The 17,499-nt window shown below is 37.8% G+C and overlaps 6 protein-coding genes across 6 annotated transcripts; 2 read left to right on the top strand and 4 right to left on the bottom strand.

The window, feature by feature from the left end:
* Positions 1 to 310: 310 nt before the first annotated feature.
* Positions 311 to 1,166, bottom strand: L201_007117 (uncharacterized protein; the record flags this gene model as incomplete). The annotated part of the gene is made up of 3 exons (XM_066222828.1): positions 311 to 516; positions 627 to 681; positions 750 to 1,166. The coding sequence occupies 3 exons, from the start codon at positions 1,164 to 1,166 to the stop codon at positions 311 to 313; spliced, it is 678 nt and encodes a 225-aa protein (XP_066078925.1).
* Positions 1,167 to 2,282: 1,116 nt separating this feature from the next.
* L201_007116 (uncharacterized protein) lies at positions 2,283 to 4,231 on the top strand (the record flags this gene model as incomplete). Its single annotated transcript, XM_066222827.1, has 2 exons — positions 2,283 to 3,220; positions 3,340 to 4,231. 2 exons carry the CDS (start codon positions 2,283 to 2,285, stop codon positions 4,229 to 4,231), a joined length of 1,830 nt encoding a protein of 609 aa, XP_066078924.1.
* A 781-nt stretch (positions 4,232 to 5,012) lies between these two features.
* Positions 5,013 to 7,992, bottom strand: L201_007115 (uncharacterized protein; the record flags this gene model as incomplete). The annotated part of the gene is made up of 14 exons (XM_066222826.1): positions 5,013 to 5,042; positions 5,102 to 5,230; positions 5,306 to 5,485; positions 5,550 to 5,623; positions 5,690 to 6,052; positions 6,111 to 6,231; positions 6,302 to 6,473; positions 6,535 to 6,690; positions 6,779 to 6,923; positions 7,021 to 7,155; positions 7,244 to 7,307; positions 7,372 to 7,416; positions 7,485 to 7,538; positions 7,618 to 7,992. The coding sequence occupies 14 exons, from the start codon at positions 7,990 to 7,992 to the stop codon at positions 5,013 to 5,015; spliced, it is 2,043 nt and encodes a 680-aa protein (XP_066078923.1).
* A 451-nt stretch (positions 7,993 to 8,443) lies between these two features.
* L201_007114 (uncharacterized protein) lies at positions 8,444 to 10,999 on the bottom strand (the record flags this gene model as incomplete). Its single annotated transcript, XM_066222825.1, has 7 exons — positions 8,444 to 8,621; positions 8,725 to 8,957; positions 9,044 to 9,176; positions 9,239 to 9,326; positions 9,386 to 9,629; positions 9,723 to 10,333; positions 10,411 to 10,999. The coding sequence occupies 7 exons, from the start codon at positions 10,997 to 10,999 to the stop codon at positions 8,444 to 8,446; spliced, it is 2,076 nt and encodes a 691-aa protein (XP_066078922.1).
* Positions 11,000 to 13,059: 2,060 nt separating this feature from the next.
* On the top strand, positions 13,060 to 15,101 carry L201_007113 (uncharacterized protein; the record flags this gene model as incomplete). The annotated part of the gene is made up of 3 exons (XM_066222824.1): positions 13,060 to 13,436; positions 13,651 to 13,761; positions 13,829 to 15,101. 3 exons carry the CDS (start codon positions 13,060 to 13,062, stop codon positions 15,099 to 15,101), a joined length of 1,761 nt encoding a protein of 586 aa, XP_066078921.1.
* A 451-nt stretch (positions 15,102 to 15,552) lies between these two features.
* Positions 15,553 to 16,325, bottom strand: L201_007112 (uncharacterized protein; the record flags this gene model as incomplete). Its single annotated transcript, XM_066222823.1, has 4 exons — positions 15,553 to 15,658; positions 15,763 to 15,823; positions 15,955 to 16,034; positions 16,237 to 16,325. 4 exons carry the CDS (start codon positions 16,323 to 16,325, stop codon positions 15,553 to 15,555), a joined length of 336 nt encoding a protein of 111 aa, XP_066078920.1.
* Between the last annotated feature and the right edge of the window lie 1,174 nt (positions 16,326 to 17,499).

The raw sequence follows: 17,499 nt of genomic DNA, 5'->3' as shown, positions 1-17,499 counted from the left end.
CGTCCGGTGAGTAATATATCTGTACTGCATTGAACGAAAGAATGGCTAATTATGAGATAGTGGGAGAAATTGTGTGGAGGTACAGTATATACAAGATGACAAAAAAAATAACAGATAAACAGATTCATAGTCAATACAATGTCCAGTTCGGGGCAGTAGTTGTCCAAGACAGGCACAATTGGCAGAGCGCTAACTAAAGAAACGAAGCTCATATGTACGCATAATAGGTTGATCGTAAACTGTAAATATGACGGTAAGCAAAAGAAAAGAGAGTGAACTCTCCAGTGCAAAGCTTGAAGAGCAGCATATCCTAACCATTGTGCGATGATGTCGCAAATTGAGAAGTAGGGATGATCCATTCATCGAAAGGGATTCCATGAGATCTACAGAGATCTTCCAAATAAGTCACTCTAGCTTGAGTATATCCAAGCTCAGTGGCCAGTTCATCGATAGTCTTCCTCGATTTGTTCAACAGATCAAGTTGACGTTGACGATGTCTTTTCTGTGCCGCACGGCCTAAGGCATTATTCTTTATCAGAGATTAATCATTGGAATATGAAGTGTTGCATTCGAATTGGAAGGTGTATATATGAAATGGAGACATTCAGTAGAGAGAAGTTACTTACCAAGACTTCTCTTTTCCTCAGATCTTTCTTTCTCCTTTCGATCGAACATCCCCTTCTGTTCAAAAACGAAATATTAGCTACGTTGATGCTGAAAGAAACACGGGAACTGCCTGATACACTCACCGCTACTTGTCTTCTGGTGATACCGTCACTGAAACCCTCAGACAAGTCATTGAGGGATGAACTCGATTCATTTGCATAGGCGGACATCGGATTCAAACTCGAGTGCCGGTCATATTCGGTTGGGAGATTGGCATATGGGACAACGTGATGATGAAATGTGGCAACTGGTAGTCCATTTACAGTATCTTGAGCCGTTTCATGCTCCCGAACTCTGTCTTCTGCAGGACCATATTCAGCCGAAGAGGTGTAAGCATGTGACAGGGGCTGTTGAGGATAAGGATCATCATAAACAATATTACGAGCATCTAAAACATAGGGATTGATATATTTGGCATCATCATCTTCTGCGTAGGTATGGTCTTGCGTGCAGGTCTCAACATTACTATCTTCAGTGTAGCCTGAGTCGCAGTAATCCATGTTGTAAATGTAGTCAGGATCATCCATCTTTATCTCCTTATTTTCTCCTCTGTGAGCAGTGATTTAGTTGGAAATCGAAGGGGGCTCACGGTCTTTACAGTAAGCTGAAGTTTATGAGGGAGAGATATCAGCTTACACGGGTAAAACTTCCAAGTTCATATAGGATACAGTTTGCTACATTTCTGCTGATATTATTCACGATCGATCTTGCCCCTATTGAAAGTGAGGTGTGTGATAGGAAGACTAGGTTTTCGCAGATACGGAAGAAGCCATTTCTACAAAGAGTAACATCCTTTGATATGTAAGGTTTGGCCTCGCTCGCAGCCGAGAGAAACGAGACCGAGACTTATCGAGCACGAAGCCCATTGTAGATCTCCTTTTACTGTCGGCTTCAGCTCACCGGCCTCATCGCCTAGATTAGAAACGCCAAGACGACCTATCTTCTTCATCTGAAGACCATGCTGATAAGATAATCTTGGATGGGGGAATGCCACTTTCGGGAATATGCCGTACTTTGAGTAGGGTCACGAACGCGCTGTCACTTTATACTCACACTTTCACGACGCGGACCTCTTTTGAGTTTTGACTTGTTCATGTTCGAATTTTTATTCATACTTAGGTGATAAGATCATATATTATAACCATATCATACCTATAGATCCACGCACAAGCTTAGGGTCTCGGTACATAGAATCATTGCATCGTTCGACTTACTACGCCAAAGTGCGATATTTGACCTTCCAGCTTCACCGGACATTCTTAACGCAATTCGGCTTCTGTAGAATCTGAACAGACAGATCGGCCCGTTTCAATCCTTCGTAAAGTATACACAAAACAAGATCTCTCGCGTGATCGAGCTACCTTTTGTAGCTCGTGAGCAGCTGACAAAATTTCATGTGAGTTTTTGCTTAAGCGATACAACGTGTCTGTATAGCTCTCAGTCCTTTATCTCGGTTCTGCAATCAATTATCAATCTTGCAAATCGATTGTCAACCCGCTTTTCATAAGTTGAAGCTTACTCAGAAACATATTATAGCCTCGCCGATATACCCCAACTTGGGGACTGGTGAATCTCGTCGACGTCGACCTCTATCTCCCACAGCCAGTACACCCAATATGCCTCCTTCATCAACACCTTCGATAACGTTTACACCTCATACGCAACGTTTAGCTATAAGAGCAGCATTAGCAATATTTGGTTTCTTAGTCATAAAATCATTATTCTTTTCATCTAGTTCACCTTCTGAAGAAATTCAATCACATGGTGTATTAGAAAGAGTTTTAATGAATGATAAATATTTAGATGTTTCAAAATATCCTTTTTTACAATCTAGACAAGGTAGAGATGATAGACCTGATATGTTTGATCAAGAAGTTTCAGAAGGATTATTAGATTTCTGGACAAGATTTCAAAAACCATTTATAACTGGAAAAGATACTGCACATTTAGATACACAAGTTATGAGAACTGTTGTTGATGATCTGTTACAATTTAATGGTTGGGTAGCATCTGCATGTCCAACATTAGTTAGACCATTTGGACAAAACAATAGAGATGATCATTATGAAGATTTAGCATCAAAAGATCATTTATATTATATCGCTATTGTTATACATTCAGCAGATCATTTTTTAGTCGATCAATTAGCTATTATAGTTCAATTAGCAAGAAGATTAGGTACAAGAAATATTTTCGTTTCAATGTTAGATCAAGCTTCAACTGATTCAACACCAACTTTAGCAGATTTATGTGAATCTGTAATGACCATTTTAGGTATCGCTTTTAGAATCAGAAGAGTTCCACCAATGACTGTTGATCCTGCTGCAACTTATTATCCATTAGAAGAAGCTGAAGCTAGAAATTTAGCTTTAGAACCTTTACATGAGTTATGGCAAAGAAGATCAATCAAATTCCATAGAGTAGTTTGGTTGAAAGGTTTCACTTGTCCAAATGACGTTTTAGAAAGTTTAAGGGTTAGTGAAGCAAATAATGCTGCTATGGTCTGTGGAATGGATTGGGCTGAACATAATGGTTTCTTCATTTTCTCCGATCGGTAAGTTATACAACCACTCGACATATTCTGCTTATGGACAGACATCCAGGAAATAAATATACTCGCTCTCAGCTGCTTGTACCGTGCGATACTAATTGATTTTATGCTATCCCGCATAGATGGAGAACCAGAGATATCGAGGGAAATTTATTTAGACAAGCCAAATCAAATTCAAAACCTGAAGCCGGACCACCTAGAGATAAGATGGGTACAGAAAGGTTCACCCACCATTTACCATTCCAAGTATATTGTTGTGAATCAGGAACACATATAGTTGATCCTGAACAATCATATTACCGAGAAATACATTATAGAGCATCGCCAAAATCACATAATTTATCTACAACACAAGAACAACCAAATTGGGATCCTGAAATGCCATGTATGGATTCAACACAAATGTGGTTCTGTAGAGATTTATGGACAGATGCAGCCAAAGGTGGATTAAAAGGTGGTAAGAAAGGAGGACATCAGAAATTGGCTGGATCACATAAAAGAGATTTGTCTGAACATTTTACACCAAATGATCTAGAACCCGAATCATCAGTCAAACAGAATAACATCAAACGAGATGAAGTTGAAGTGGAAGAAAAAGAGAAAAGAGCTGAAGGTGATAAAGGATCAGATGAAGATTCAGGAACAGATGTTGATGCAATGATTGAAGATGCATCAAATCCTGCACCTGAACCATTAACGAAACAAGAATTACCTGCATCAGCATTTTTAATACCAAATTCAGCATTTACACCAGCAAGAATTTTAGTTAATCCAAGATGTATAACTACATATGGTGGTGTTTCACATACACAATTAGCATTAGATTTATTCGGTGTAACTCAACATGGTGATGATCCCGCACATAATCAAGGTAATTATGTTTTAGAAGATTGGGCAGGTCCACCTGATTCTTTTGTTTGTCAAGAAATGAGAACTACAGGTGGTAGAACTGCACCTAAATCACAAAGAAGAGTAGGATTTTTGTTGCAGAATGAGGTGAGTTTGTTGATTTGAGACGTAGCTCCTCACGCCAGTCTTCCCCTTCATTTCTTTGTCCTCGACAATAACAGTGAATACTTACCGTTTACACCATTTACAGGTCGGAATCTAGATTGAATGTATAGAAATTCAAGTATAAAAACAATATAGAAGACCATACACCATAATCATAATACTTTTATCGGTACATTATGGTAAATCAAACAAGTTTAACGAATCAGCCGTGACAATACATTTCTCTTGGGATGCAACCTGGTTTTAACATTTGTTCGAACCATCTTTGGATATCAGTGGGACACGCACTCAGACGACACTTCACGACGTTTACTGACAAGGCTCAGCTGGAACAAGCTGAACAACTACCGAGATTATAAAGTCGGGACGAACGAAAGTCGCCAATCCTGCCAAGAAGTTATATTAAAGGAAATTACAAAAATAAACGAGATTTCAAAAAGATATGAAAGATCGTTTAAGAGTCCTGCTTTCTCGGTCAACTTCTCCTCAAGATCTACCGTTGATTTGGATTGGAATGGAATATTGATGATTTTGACCGAAAAGAAGAACGCTCCAAAACCTATCAGGACTGACATTCGGCATCACACTAAAAAATCGAGACTTAGAAAGGACAGATAAAACTTCGCTACCGCTATTTTCGTTGCACTGCCCATGATATCTCTTCAACCAACGTGATATTGAGCCGGTTTATATTGACCACATTCCTCGAAAATGCATTATAAGATAATATTTTACTATTGATACAGATACAGGATGCCATTTAAATAAAACAAACAACATGTTATATTGACCCTCCCACCGACTCCATTGTCTATCCGTCATAATCGTCAGCAGGTAACCTTCAGGGAGTCGGGCAGAAATTTCACTTACAAATGGACTAGCTACGGCTCCATCTAGAATAGCCAATTCTTCTTCTGTAAATCCGAGATGTGGTACTATCAATACACGTAAAGGTACAAGAAGCATGATTATAACTGGGAACCCAATAGCTGCTATCGTCTAAGTAGGTTATAACGAATCAATCAGCTTAATATAAGATACAGCACATATTGAGATATGTCCCGCATAACTCACTTGGGTAATCGCAAAAGTCGCACCGAAACCAATCAATTCTATAATCGTGAACCATAAAATTCTACTTTTTCTAACATTATGTAATTCTTCTGAGGGACTTGTAGCTCTTTCATCTCTTATCAAATATAATATCTTGGCTGTGACACCTGATGACAATAATGCATCTGATCCCATATACCACTGTCATCGATCAGAATAGTTAGCCAATTGCCGGAGATGTCGCGAAAATGTGTAAAATACTTACGAATAATCCTGCCAATACACCTTTCGGGATCAGTCCCAACACATGTTCAAAGGGTTTTGTCATGAGAATCAAGCCTGAAGTAAATTGTTCGATTAGTCATACAGCTAGATTCAGGGGATACAGGTTCACCTCTCACTCACATAAGCAACCTTGAGCCAAGTTAGATACTCTCTGTTCAACTACAGCTACAGGTACCTCTCTCCTTTCATCCGTTTTACCAGTTGATGCAATTTCAGTGGTATCATTCTTGCTGACCCTTCTTCGTATTTCACCCGTAGCATTGCTCAATCTTCTGGTCAAACCATTTTGTTCGTTATGGGATTTAGACCTAACCAGATTATTACCATTCTCCATCTCTCTCAAATGGACATCGCTATCTCTCATTTCTGGGGATGACCTTTCGGGCGGAGGGGAAACTGCAGTGGTTGATGATGAAGACGATTCATCTTCGTAGCCCATGACTACCAATGAGGCTGTGTGTAGCGGTGCTTGAGGTATCAAACCTAGAAGAAGTCATTTCAGGAAGAATATCACACGATCACATTACAAGGGAGCACTTACCGTTAGGAGCTGGGATACCTAATAAACCAGCTATAAAAGTTGTGATTCCAAGTAAAAAGAAGTCCCAATGGAACCCAGGAGGTTTCCGTAATGGATATTCTGAACCTTGTGCTATCAAAGACTATAAGAGAAGCGTTATTCAGTTCACAACGATCACAAGCAGAAGACCCAAAGGAAGCTGATACACTTACAGATACGTTCGCATCGAAATAGAACAAAATGAATAACACCAAACCGAAAGGTAATGCAGTTCCGACCCATTTACCTTCCAATTGCCAGAATCGTACTAGCCAAGGTCTGTCACTAGCAGGTTTGAAAGAGGATGATGTGGTAGGTAAAGTCATACCGTTTTCGAGCACATATCTGAATTACCAATTCGCTTATCAGCACGATTTTGACAGGAAGACAGATGGTTGAAACTTACCGATCAAATCTACCCCAATATGCTAGACCAGTCATAGCAATAATGGTGATTGGCATACCGTAGTCCGCGCAGAACCTCCTGAAATGCTTGTTGACATAACCTGATTTTGCTATTGAATTGAAGTAATGAGGTAACACTAAAGTCAAAATAGCCAAGCTATACCAGATAAACCGAATACAATATATATAGTCAGCTTGCCAAGAATATTTATTTGCGTACAACGAAATCTGCTTTGAGCACTCACATTATCCCTAAAAATGCACTAGGCGTAGAAGTTTGCCCAAACTGTCGAGTTACAACTTGAATACCATATTGAACATACACAGCTGCGACATAAAACCCGAATGTATCGCATGAGAATCTAGTTACGTATTTCAAGCCTTGTACAGCTACATGGAAAGCAATAGTCAAGTATCAGTATTGATTCTTCTAGTACTATATCAAGGAATGATTATAAGAGTATGTAATGGGAAACGGTCTGCTTACCATTCATAACAGCAGCTATCCAATGGAATATAGCTGCCCATAAATATGTCCAACCGATAAAATGAAGATAGTCAGGTCCATCTGCTTTATTTTCGAAAATATCGTAGATGGTTTTGTTGAATACAGTTATAGGACCTATAACATCAAAACAATAATATGATCTTGAGCAACTGTGGAATGCATAATCTGTGAAGGATATATCGCATCCAGGTATAGAACTTACCAGTCACACCTGATATCAATAATGGTTGACCACCTAAGAATGAAGCTACAAAGGCAGCCATAAACTGCGTTGAAAGTCAATACATTATTCAATTTGAAATCGATTCCAGCATGAAAATGGACACTTACTGAAGATAATAATACTTCTTGTACACCGTATTGTCCTGTGGTTTCCTATGAATGTTTGAACATGATATTAGCTATACAGGTTGAATTTTATGTACTGAGTCATTTGAACTTACTATCAAGTCTAAAGAGAACGCTAAGCCCGGTAATACGTTTGCGAAGAAGATGAACTTGAAAAGAGATAAAATATAAGCTTGGACATCGAGCTAGTATTGGTGATTACCATGAAAAGATTTCGATCTGACTTACCCAAGTTGAAGGTATGACTCTATAATTCCAAGCATCCGTCCAATCACTTAAATACCAAGGTAACCTATTTTTAATATCATTATACATCCCATAACCTAGTTTCACCTTATACCATTTCCCTCTTCCCTTTTTTGCTTTTTCATCAGATTCCAAATCAGTTTGATGATGGGACAAAGATCTATATGGTGTTATAGGCGATGTAGTAGAATGTAATAATGTTAAAGGTGGTTCAGGTGGATTATTAGGTGGTAACGGTCTGGGTCTGGATCTTGTAGGTGATAATGGTGGATATGATGTATTATGGGAATGAGATTGATGAATATGGGTATTCGAAACGGAGGAATGTGATGATCGTCTATGATGTGTTGTTGACATTTTCTCAAAAGCTCAAAACTGCTGTAAAGTACGATCAAAGCTACTATACTATATCCTGTTCATGCCGTGAAAGTCGAACTTTACAATGGAAGTCTACACCAGAATGTGTGATTTTGTTGATTTAGTGTTAACAGGAATTAGCTATTTGGTCTGATCATCAAGAATTGGTCAATATCAAAATTGTAGATTGAATATTCATAAAAAAAGTTGCAAGTTTGTTATGACATCTATTTGTTACGATCACATGTTACCGGAAAAGGGTCCGCCCGTACCAGTTTTTAGTAAAGCGGCGAACCCCACTTGATCCTCGATCGAATGCCAAGAAGCTTAACACCTGCAACAAGGGCGAAATGTGGTCTTCAAACGAATACCTTGTAGATATTTACGTATAAAATAACATTTGTAGATCTAACAAATATTGTTAACATATCGACACAGTACAAACATATGTCTAAGCATCAATATCAATAATCTTTAGAATTTCAGGCATCTTAGCTTGTAATTCCATATGACCTCTGAGTACAGATGAAACATCAATATCTTGTATACCGGGCTGTTCAACTGGACCTAAACCCGCTACTTTGATTCCATTTGACATTACAGCTGCCCTTGATACAACCTCATGTAATCTAGATAGGAGAGTTTGGACACCAAGTTCAATCAGCATTTGTCGTTTTATCACAAAAAATTGTATCATAAATGAAGCCTATAAGAAGGAATAACTGAACATACCTTACTACACCAGCTAAAACCAAATCGGCATCACTATAAGCGTTTACAACTCTTCTACTAGTCACACTTCTTATCTTTTGCCATTCTTCTGAAGTTGGTGCAGAAGGTAGTGATATCATATATGCTGATTCTACATAGGCAGGTATAGGTCCTCTACCTCCATTAGGAGATGGAAGAGATGAAAGGTAAAGTAGAGCATGAAGAATTGTTAAAGCTCCTACTGATGAACCGATCTATCAAATAGGATAGAAAAGGAGTTAATTCCCTCTCTTTTTCTAAAGATCCATAAACCCTAGACAAAATGTTGAAGAATGCTTACCAGTACAACAGGTCTTTCACCTTGAACTCTCTTCTCGATGACTTCTCCTAACAGTCGACCTGCTTTCTTAGCCCTGTCAACAGCATGCATCCATGTATTGTCCAAGGTCATAGTTGCCATAGAATAGACGGATCTGTACCGTATGAATCAGACATCAACAAAAACTTTCGAATATGATAAACGTAGGTTACTCACAGAGGTAGACTGACAGCAGCAAAATAAGCTGAGAGGACAGTACGCTTGATAATCTCCTTCTTTACCAAACCCTTAAGTTTAGATGTCACTGTATGCAAGAGTAAATCAGCTCATTATCCTATGGTCGTATTCGATTAGTTGACTTACCCCAAAGATCAACATCTCTACCTGTTTTAAGCATAGCAGCACTTTCAAATCGTAGTAAATAGACGTCTCTACCATCTTTCAACCCTAATGTAGTTGGAGACACCGCAGTACCCTTTTCATCGGAAGCTAAAGCAGGTATAAGAGCAGCTTGACTGGAAGCTGTAGCAGAAGAACAGATTGCTCTCCAAGCTGTTATAGCTTCTGTTCTTGATACTGTCAATAAACCAGGTACGACTATTGTAGCCTATGAAAGCGAAACAAATGTCAGACTGACTCGGTCAAGAGTTCTATCTCATTGTATGGATGGTAAAGGACATTGTGGTGAACTTATACTTACAGTTAAAGATGGTGGTTTCTTAGTTTCGGTCAAAGCTTTTTCATCTCTACCGTGATCTAAAGAAGCTCTTGGACTATTTGAAGGATTATTTTCAGTATATGCTGGTGGAGCTGAAGATATAGAAGTTCTTGTTCCTGATTCTAAAGATAATTTGAGTAATCTATCTTCAATATCCAATCTATTTTCATCAACTATTTCTTGTGCATCTTTTTCTGAAATCTGTCCTTCTTCTCCTACTTCTTTTCCTTTTATAGACAAATCGTCTTCTCGCTTTACGTCTGTTTTCTTTTCTTCAGCATCTTTCCTTTGTTTCTCTTTTTGTTTGTCTTTCAGTTCTTTTAAATCATCTAATTCTTCTTTTGTTGATTTATTTCCATCACCAATTTCAATAAAACTAAATTCTTCAACACCTCTCCATCTTTCTCTGACTCGTTTACCTGCTAATCCACCACCACCTACACCGAATAAAGTACCTAATACCACTGGAGCTGCACCAGCTGATAGAATCGATCCTACACCCAAAGGAGCTAAAACTGCTGCTATTGCAGGTGCAGCTAATCCACCTGTAACTCCTAATAATACTCCTCCTGCTACTACACCAGCACCAGTAGCTAAAAATTAAAGCAAGAACTCGTATTATCAGAATTTTATATCCCCCTAATGGCGACATTGAGATTGTAAGACTTACCCAGATGTCGACCTAACGATCCGCCCCATCCTTGCGATTGAGCTTGTCTAGCTTTTTCAACCTTTTCTTCGTTTTCTTTTTCTGCTGCAGCTTTCAAAGCATGGAACAATGTATGTGATAGGCTTTTCTCCGCTTTCGGTATTGATTCCTTAGCATTTAGACCTAATAGACCTAATGTTCTATATGATAGATTTCTTGTAATTGGTAAATATTTTAATGTTCCTTCTTCCTCTTTTTTATTTTGAGTATGTAGGTTTTCAGTAGCTAATGAAGCTTCTATTAAAATACCAGCAATCCTATCAATTTCATCTTGCGACCATTCTGATCTTTGATCATTGGCTGAATTTTTTATATTTTCTATGGATATGGTCGGTGGTAATCTATTTTCGTCAAATGACAGTAATTTACATATAGATAATAACCATTTTCTTGATATGTTTCTATACCATTCTTGATTTAACACAATAGCTGGATCAGGATTGGAGATAGCACTTAAAGAAGCTAAGGCTACTATCAATCGAATTGGCTGATCTAATGGTTCAGGTGGGTTTGGTAATTCTTCGTGATGTTGTTCTTTACTGCCAAACATCTTGACGCCGGGTTTGCGCTAGAATGAGTGATTATTGTATTCAGTTGATCAATCGTGTCGACAGCTGTCAGCGTAAGTGGATGAGGTAAAATATGAGTATATCAGTATCGCGAACCTTCATACCGATAAATTCGACTTGAAGACCCATCGCAAGCAGACTCCTTCCGACTACTTGGGTCAGTCAAGTGGAGTGAGAAATCCCACCATACTAAGTACTGTATATCTCAGAGTAATGTCAATGACGTCACACACAGCCTGCAAGCTGAGTACGCGTTCGATTTCTCAATCAAAAAGCAACTGTATGGTGAATGCGCAAGTAGGTGTTGTTGTTCAATATTGATCGAGTAACGGTGAAGTTTGTGGTAGATACTGGTCAGTCTATGCTTATCATCTATCCGATTCGTACTTATCCCTTTGGCTTGCTATTGACTAAATATGCTCTCAGAGACAAAATGTTGAATACGTGAGGACCAACTTCACACTGTGTTTACGTAAATGAAAAAGTTTCCTTCGTATTATTTCCTGTTAATATTCCTACTAACCGCGACTGTAAGGTGGATCATCGGCGAGTTGGGTAGGGCGCAACTACTAAGTCATACGAAAAGCAAATTCTACCCGAATTTATGCAGAAGGGCATATTGAATAGATGTAATATAATGGCTTGCGACAGTGATGAACGAAGGACCCCTACAATCGCCTTCAGGCCGGATCCGAGGTACAGTGTGTATGCACGTTCGCGGTCGGGACACAAAAAGATGGTTATCTGGGACATTACCGTATGGTGGGATCTTTCAAAGATCTATTTGATCTATTTTCCTGGGTATAACCATATTAGCGTATTATCGATCACCGACGGGCTTACAAATACATTCATGAAAAAATCCTAAAACAAAGAAAGGTACCCTTACCCTTTCCCCTTCCGATCACACCACGCTAGTAGTACTACGATCGTCTCAGATTTACAATCTTTTGCAAAACCTCGTTCTGTGTAAGCTTATTCAGCTTTGATATACAGTATCGGACTAGGCAAAGGCGTGATCTCGTTCTCATGTATTCAGTATAGGCTGATACTGAAATGAATCGCATGCATATCATAATAAGATGACCGTCGGTATGTACATACCGGAGCTTCCTTGAGGTAAAGGTAAAATGACAATTTGATTAAGCTTACGCGTTTAAGGCGATAAACGGTAGTTTCTACTCTACGACAGATCCTGTCCAGATCCCCTTTTGTCCGCGTTTCTACCCTTCCTTTCAGACTAAATTTCGATCAAAAAACTTTATCAATTTTTACGTTGATATTCATCATCCTATCTTTTCGATTAACTTAACCCCTCATCACGTCTTTTTTTAAACATACCGAGCCCGAGCTTGATTCATTCCCTCTTCAAGTACGTACCATAAGCGACCTTGCATGTACTTACAGTCTAGTGTCCCTCCACACACGGTCATTTACTTGTATTCTATCTCGTATCATTGTTGTCTCTAAATTCATGCTAGTCCTTTTGGATCATCGCCTTCGGTCAATGCGTCCTTCTTTTAAAGGACACGGAGATGCTTGTTTATCCTTGATAATCAAGGGTAAGGGTAAGATAAAGGACAATCAAGTTACTGTAGTTGACTAACATTTGAGTACTCGAGTAGAAGATTTTTAAAAATCTCGGTGCCGAAGTCTGAGTAATCGAGTACAGTAATTATAGTATCCTTTGAAAAGGTTAAATTTTCTTAAATTGTTTATTTATAAGCATTTTATCATGAATCGTCTTGGGTCACACATGTGTCCTTCGGTCATCTTTTTCCCTTTTATCGGACTGTATTTTATAGATACGAAAATAGATAGATAGACAGGACGGTAATATATATAATATATATATAAGAACATTCCGAGATATCCTTTTCTTATCATTCAACAAGTCTTCTTCACGATTCAATATTACAAACTCACGAACCTCAAATACAGTCGAGCTTATACAGTATAATATCCCTATCATTTCTTCCCTACTCATTTACATATACACTGGTATAGATATCAACCTTTAATTGAACGAATATTCCTCAAGATGTCAGCTGAAATAACAGCTACCGCTCCAAATGCTCAAAGTGGCTTAGCTCCTGTACAAGCGACTGAAAACAATGGTTTCTCTAGATCACCAACATTTGTATCTGATGGTGGGGATGACAGTTTATCACCTTCACCTCGTGCAAATGACGCAAGTGCGACATTAACAGATTTAAACGCTACGACCATTAACAAGGAAAAAGCTTTATCAACAACTACAGCTGATGACGATGAACATTTACCTGCTCAATCAACAATGGGTAAAGTTGAATCTGAATTAGAAAAATCAGGTGCAGCTCATCCACATCATCACAAAAATGCTTTAGCTTCTTTGGACCCCAAAAGAAAAGGTATTTTACTACTTTGTTTCTGTCTTTCGTAAGTTTTTTCTCTTCATAGTCTTTCCGTTTCGATCACATTTATTCGTCATACCATTATTTATATCCACCCATAATCTTTACATACCGATCATAACCGCATGTTAAATTATACGGTGGCTATTTTTCGGTATTTCGTAATTTTCTCGGTCAACCGGCGAAACCTTGAATATAACAAGACAATGAGCTGACGACATACCGGTACGTTTCTATAGCATGTTTATTGATGCTGCCGGTGTATCAGCAACTTTCCTTATGACTGCTCCTATAGCAGAAGATCTCGGTGTCAAAACAGGTGATCAAGCATGGATTTTGGGTACTTATTCGTAAGTCATGCACATCTTAAATGCATAAATAGATATCGGTCGTGGCTAATCTATATGACATTCGCAGACTCGCTTTCGCTGCCACACTTCTCTTTGCTGGTCGATTGGCGGATTTATACCCACCTCATAGGGTATACACTATTGGTTTTATTGGTATCGCAATTTTCTACCTTATCATCTCATTCATGACCAATCAATATGCTTTCTTCGTCCTTCGAGCTATCTCTGGTCTTTTGGCGGTCTTGACTATCCCAAGTTCCATCAACATGATCATCCAGATGTATCCAGAACCTGCAGAACAAGCCAAAAAACTTGCCTTATTCGGTATGGCTGGAGCATTAGCCAACACTATTGCTTTAGTACTTGCTGGTATCTTCCTCTTAGCCAATTGGAGATGGTATTTCAGGTTTATCACTATCATCATTGCACCATTCGCCGTCTTAGCTTGGTTCATGATGCCAAGAACAGAAGCTGTCGCTGAAGATTTACCTGGTGCCGCCAAATTAAAGAGAATGGATTTAGGTGGTGTAGTTATCTTATTAGCATGTTTGGTTTTATTCATTTTAGGTTTCACTCAAGCTGCTGTAGATGGATGGAATAAAGCTATCTTCATCGCACCATTAATCGTCTCAATCTTCTTATTGGTTGCCTTTTTAGTTTGGGAAAGATATATGCCTAGAGGATATTCATTATTACCTCATGATATGTGGTCATATCCAAATATTTTCCCATTAATTTTACAAGCTTCAGCAATTTTCATGTGGTTTGCTTGTGCACAACTTAGAATAGCAACATATTTCCAAGAAGCTTTACATAATTCAGCTATTTTAACTGCAGTCAAATTATTACCTATGGGTATAACAGCATTATTTGTTGGTTCTTCAACTCAAGCTTTACCATGGTTAATTACAAGACCAAGATATGTTCAACCTGCAGCTTCAGTATTATGTTTTGCCGGATCAATGTTGTTTGCATTTTCAAATGGTGGTGCAGGTAAAGATTATTGGAGATTCATGTTCCCTGGTCAAATTTTAGGTACAGCAGGTGGTATGATTGTTTTCATCGGAATGAATACTTCAATCATTCAAGCTTTCCCTCTAGAATTCGCTGGTGTAGGTGGTTCTTTCGCCAACATTTTATTCCAAGTTGGTGGTGTAATTGGTATTTCAGTTCAAGCAGGTTTAATCAATACTGGAAATGGTACAATTGAAGATTGGACAGGTTCCAAAAACTCTTACTTTTTCACTGGTGCTTATATCTTATTCACTGGTATAGTATTCGTACTTTGGTATAGACAATCTAAAATGCCTAAATATGACGGTCCAGTCGTAGCTGCATAGAAACAATATAAGGAGAATAGTCGTATAGGTGATTGACTGGAAGAAAAAAAAAACCATTTGCGTGACAGTATGTTCATAATACTTTATATATATAGACGAATGATTAGTTTTTTACAATTATTGATGCAAATAATTCCACTTTTCTACAACTTAAGAACGAATGAACCCAGCGTACATATTTAACAGGAATGCGAGAATGAATGATCGTGTTTATTGATTGAGCTGATCAGACGAGCGAAGAAGTGTATCTATTAGGCTGACATGTAGACCACACTGTCCAAGTGACACAAAATGATTAAATACATGTTGCATGGATGGATAATAGCTACATATGTTCTTGATGATGATGATACTGGAAAGCCCTTGCTTCTTCAACTTCTTTCCTTCTCTTACAATTTTACCATATGTTTTTTTTATTCATTTATGAGATCCTCGATTTGTCTTCATTTGATTAGATTGATGGTGCGCCCACTCTCAATCCATCGATCTTACTAACGTAGAATGCAATTCTACCTCCAACTTGCGCTTCAGCGTCAGATTTAGGTTTTGGGTAAAACCTATATATATATATATATATACATAAAGGAGCGGAATGATGAGATTTCGTCAATTACAGTACTTGAGATATTGTATATATTGGTTCAATAACATAGAAGCTTACCAAGCGATATCCTTAATCAATTCACCATCTTCTGTTTTATAGTTGAAGTAACTTGCTTCACCTGAATTTGATGTGATGGATGTATGGAAATATCATTGGTAAGTTATAAATCTTTTCAGTAGATACATTGAATGCATCATCACCATATATTTTTAGATTCGTATATGTCAACCAAGGGTTATAGTTACTCACCTTTCCATGGACATGTAGTATGTGTATCACTTTCTTCAAATCTTCCTCTATCAATTAAAGCTGCTTCTTTGAAATACCAACTACAGTATATAGGTTTAAATGATTAATATATCAGCTGCCCGCTATATAGGATCACAATCATGGATTTCTATGAAGGATGATCATAGAGTGATATAGTAACATTCTTCGTCTTCGTATATATCTGTTCTATTCTATTCTACAGTAATGGATTTATTCCCTTATAAAAAAAGATCTTGAATTTGACATGCAATCTGTACTCACTTTCCTTCAACTTTGGTTAAATCAGAAGTCATAGCTTTAGCTAATAATTTATCTTTTAAAAATACACCTGTTTGTTGATCTGCTGACATTTTGTATAATGTTATATCGTACTTTGTAATTGAGTGAGTCGAGTTTTTCCACTTATTCAAATGGATAATTTAGTACAATAGCAATGGAAGAAAAAAGAAGATAAAACGTTTATATATACATTTACGAGTAAATTATATGCATCTGAGTTACTTTTGTGTATAACCTCGTAATCGTTTACAAATCAAACATAAGATCATGAAAAATATGATCTGTGAACAAATTGATGATGATAGCATCACATTACCGCATACTTGTGCATACTAGTACTACATTTGTACATACTAACCCGTAATCCCCGATCGAATATCATCTGGTTGTATCGGTTAATTGGGCTATCGATAAGACGTCATCGGGTGATTATATCACGATGTAGGTATGATTTTGTTTGAGGGAATGTGGAGGTTGTGAACGAGAGATGTCGAAGATAAGATTAAATATTTATGTAGTCAGTCCCGAAAGGATTGCAAGCGTTCTTATTCTCAACACAGAAATACAAACGCAGCTAGCTCGACTTAAGAATGTATACACAGACAGAATATGCATGCATCTATCTTTTCATTTCTTTTTCTTCTTCTTTACTAGATGTCTATTTATTGAGGCCAATTCTAACACCATGCCTATATATACATATATTGTACTGTTATACAACTAGGATTGATGCCTATATGGGGTGTTTCTATTGCCCGAAATAAATGGAACGACGAAGTGATAGAAGAAACGTAAAAAGAAATAACCTTCTTTCTCTTTGGTTATGGCGATATGAGTTCTATATCGTATTATATTATAATAATTTGATTGAGTTGGCACAAAATTGTATTGTATTGAAAGAACCACCTCTCAACATATCTAACTTGATTGTTGAGCAATGGTAAGATGTCCAATTGTGAACATCGAACTAAAAAAAGAAAATCCCAAAATTCTATATAATTCTAAAAAAGCTGAATGTCCATTGATTTATTCTATAATTTTCATCCAACTTCGTGTGAAGGGATATTTCCTTTTGATCGTTAAAATTCGTTAAAATGTGTGCCAATATTTTTGAGATGCCATATGTAAGAGAGAAAAAGTCCTGACTGATTGATAAATGTATGCTGGGGTATACTGGGAGAATGTGAAAAGCCTCGGTACCGTCTAAGATCGTTTATTGATACAAGCTTTTAGTCAATTGCGTTC

The sequence above is a fragment of the Kwoniella dendrophila genome, chromosome 10 (genome assembly GCF_036810415.1).
Source record: "Kwoniella dendrophila CBS 6074 chromosome 10, complete sequence".
NCBI classification, from domain to species: domain Eukaryota; kingdom Fungi; phylum Basidiomycota; class Tremellomycetes; order Tremellales; family Cryptococcaceae; genus Kwoniella; species Kwoniella dendrophila.
The sequence above is the reverse complement of the archived record's forward strand: the minus strand, read 5'-3'. Positions and strand labels throughout refer to the sequence as shown.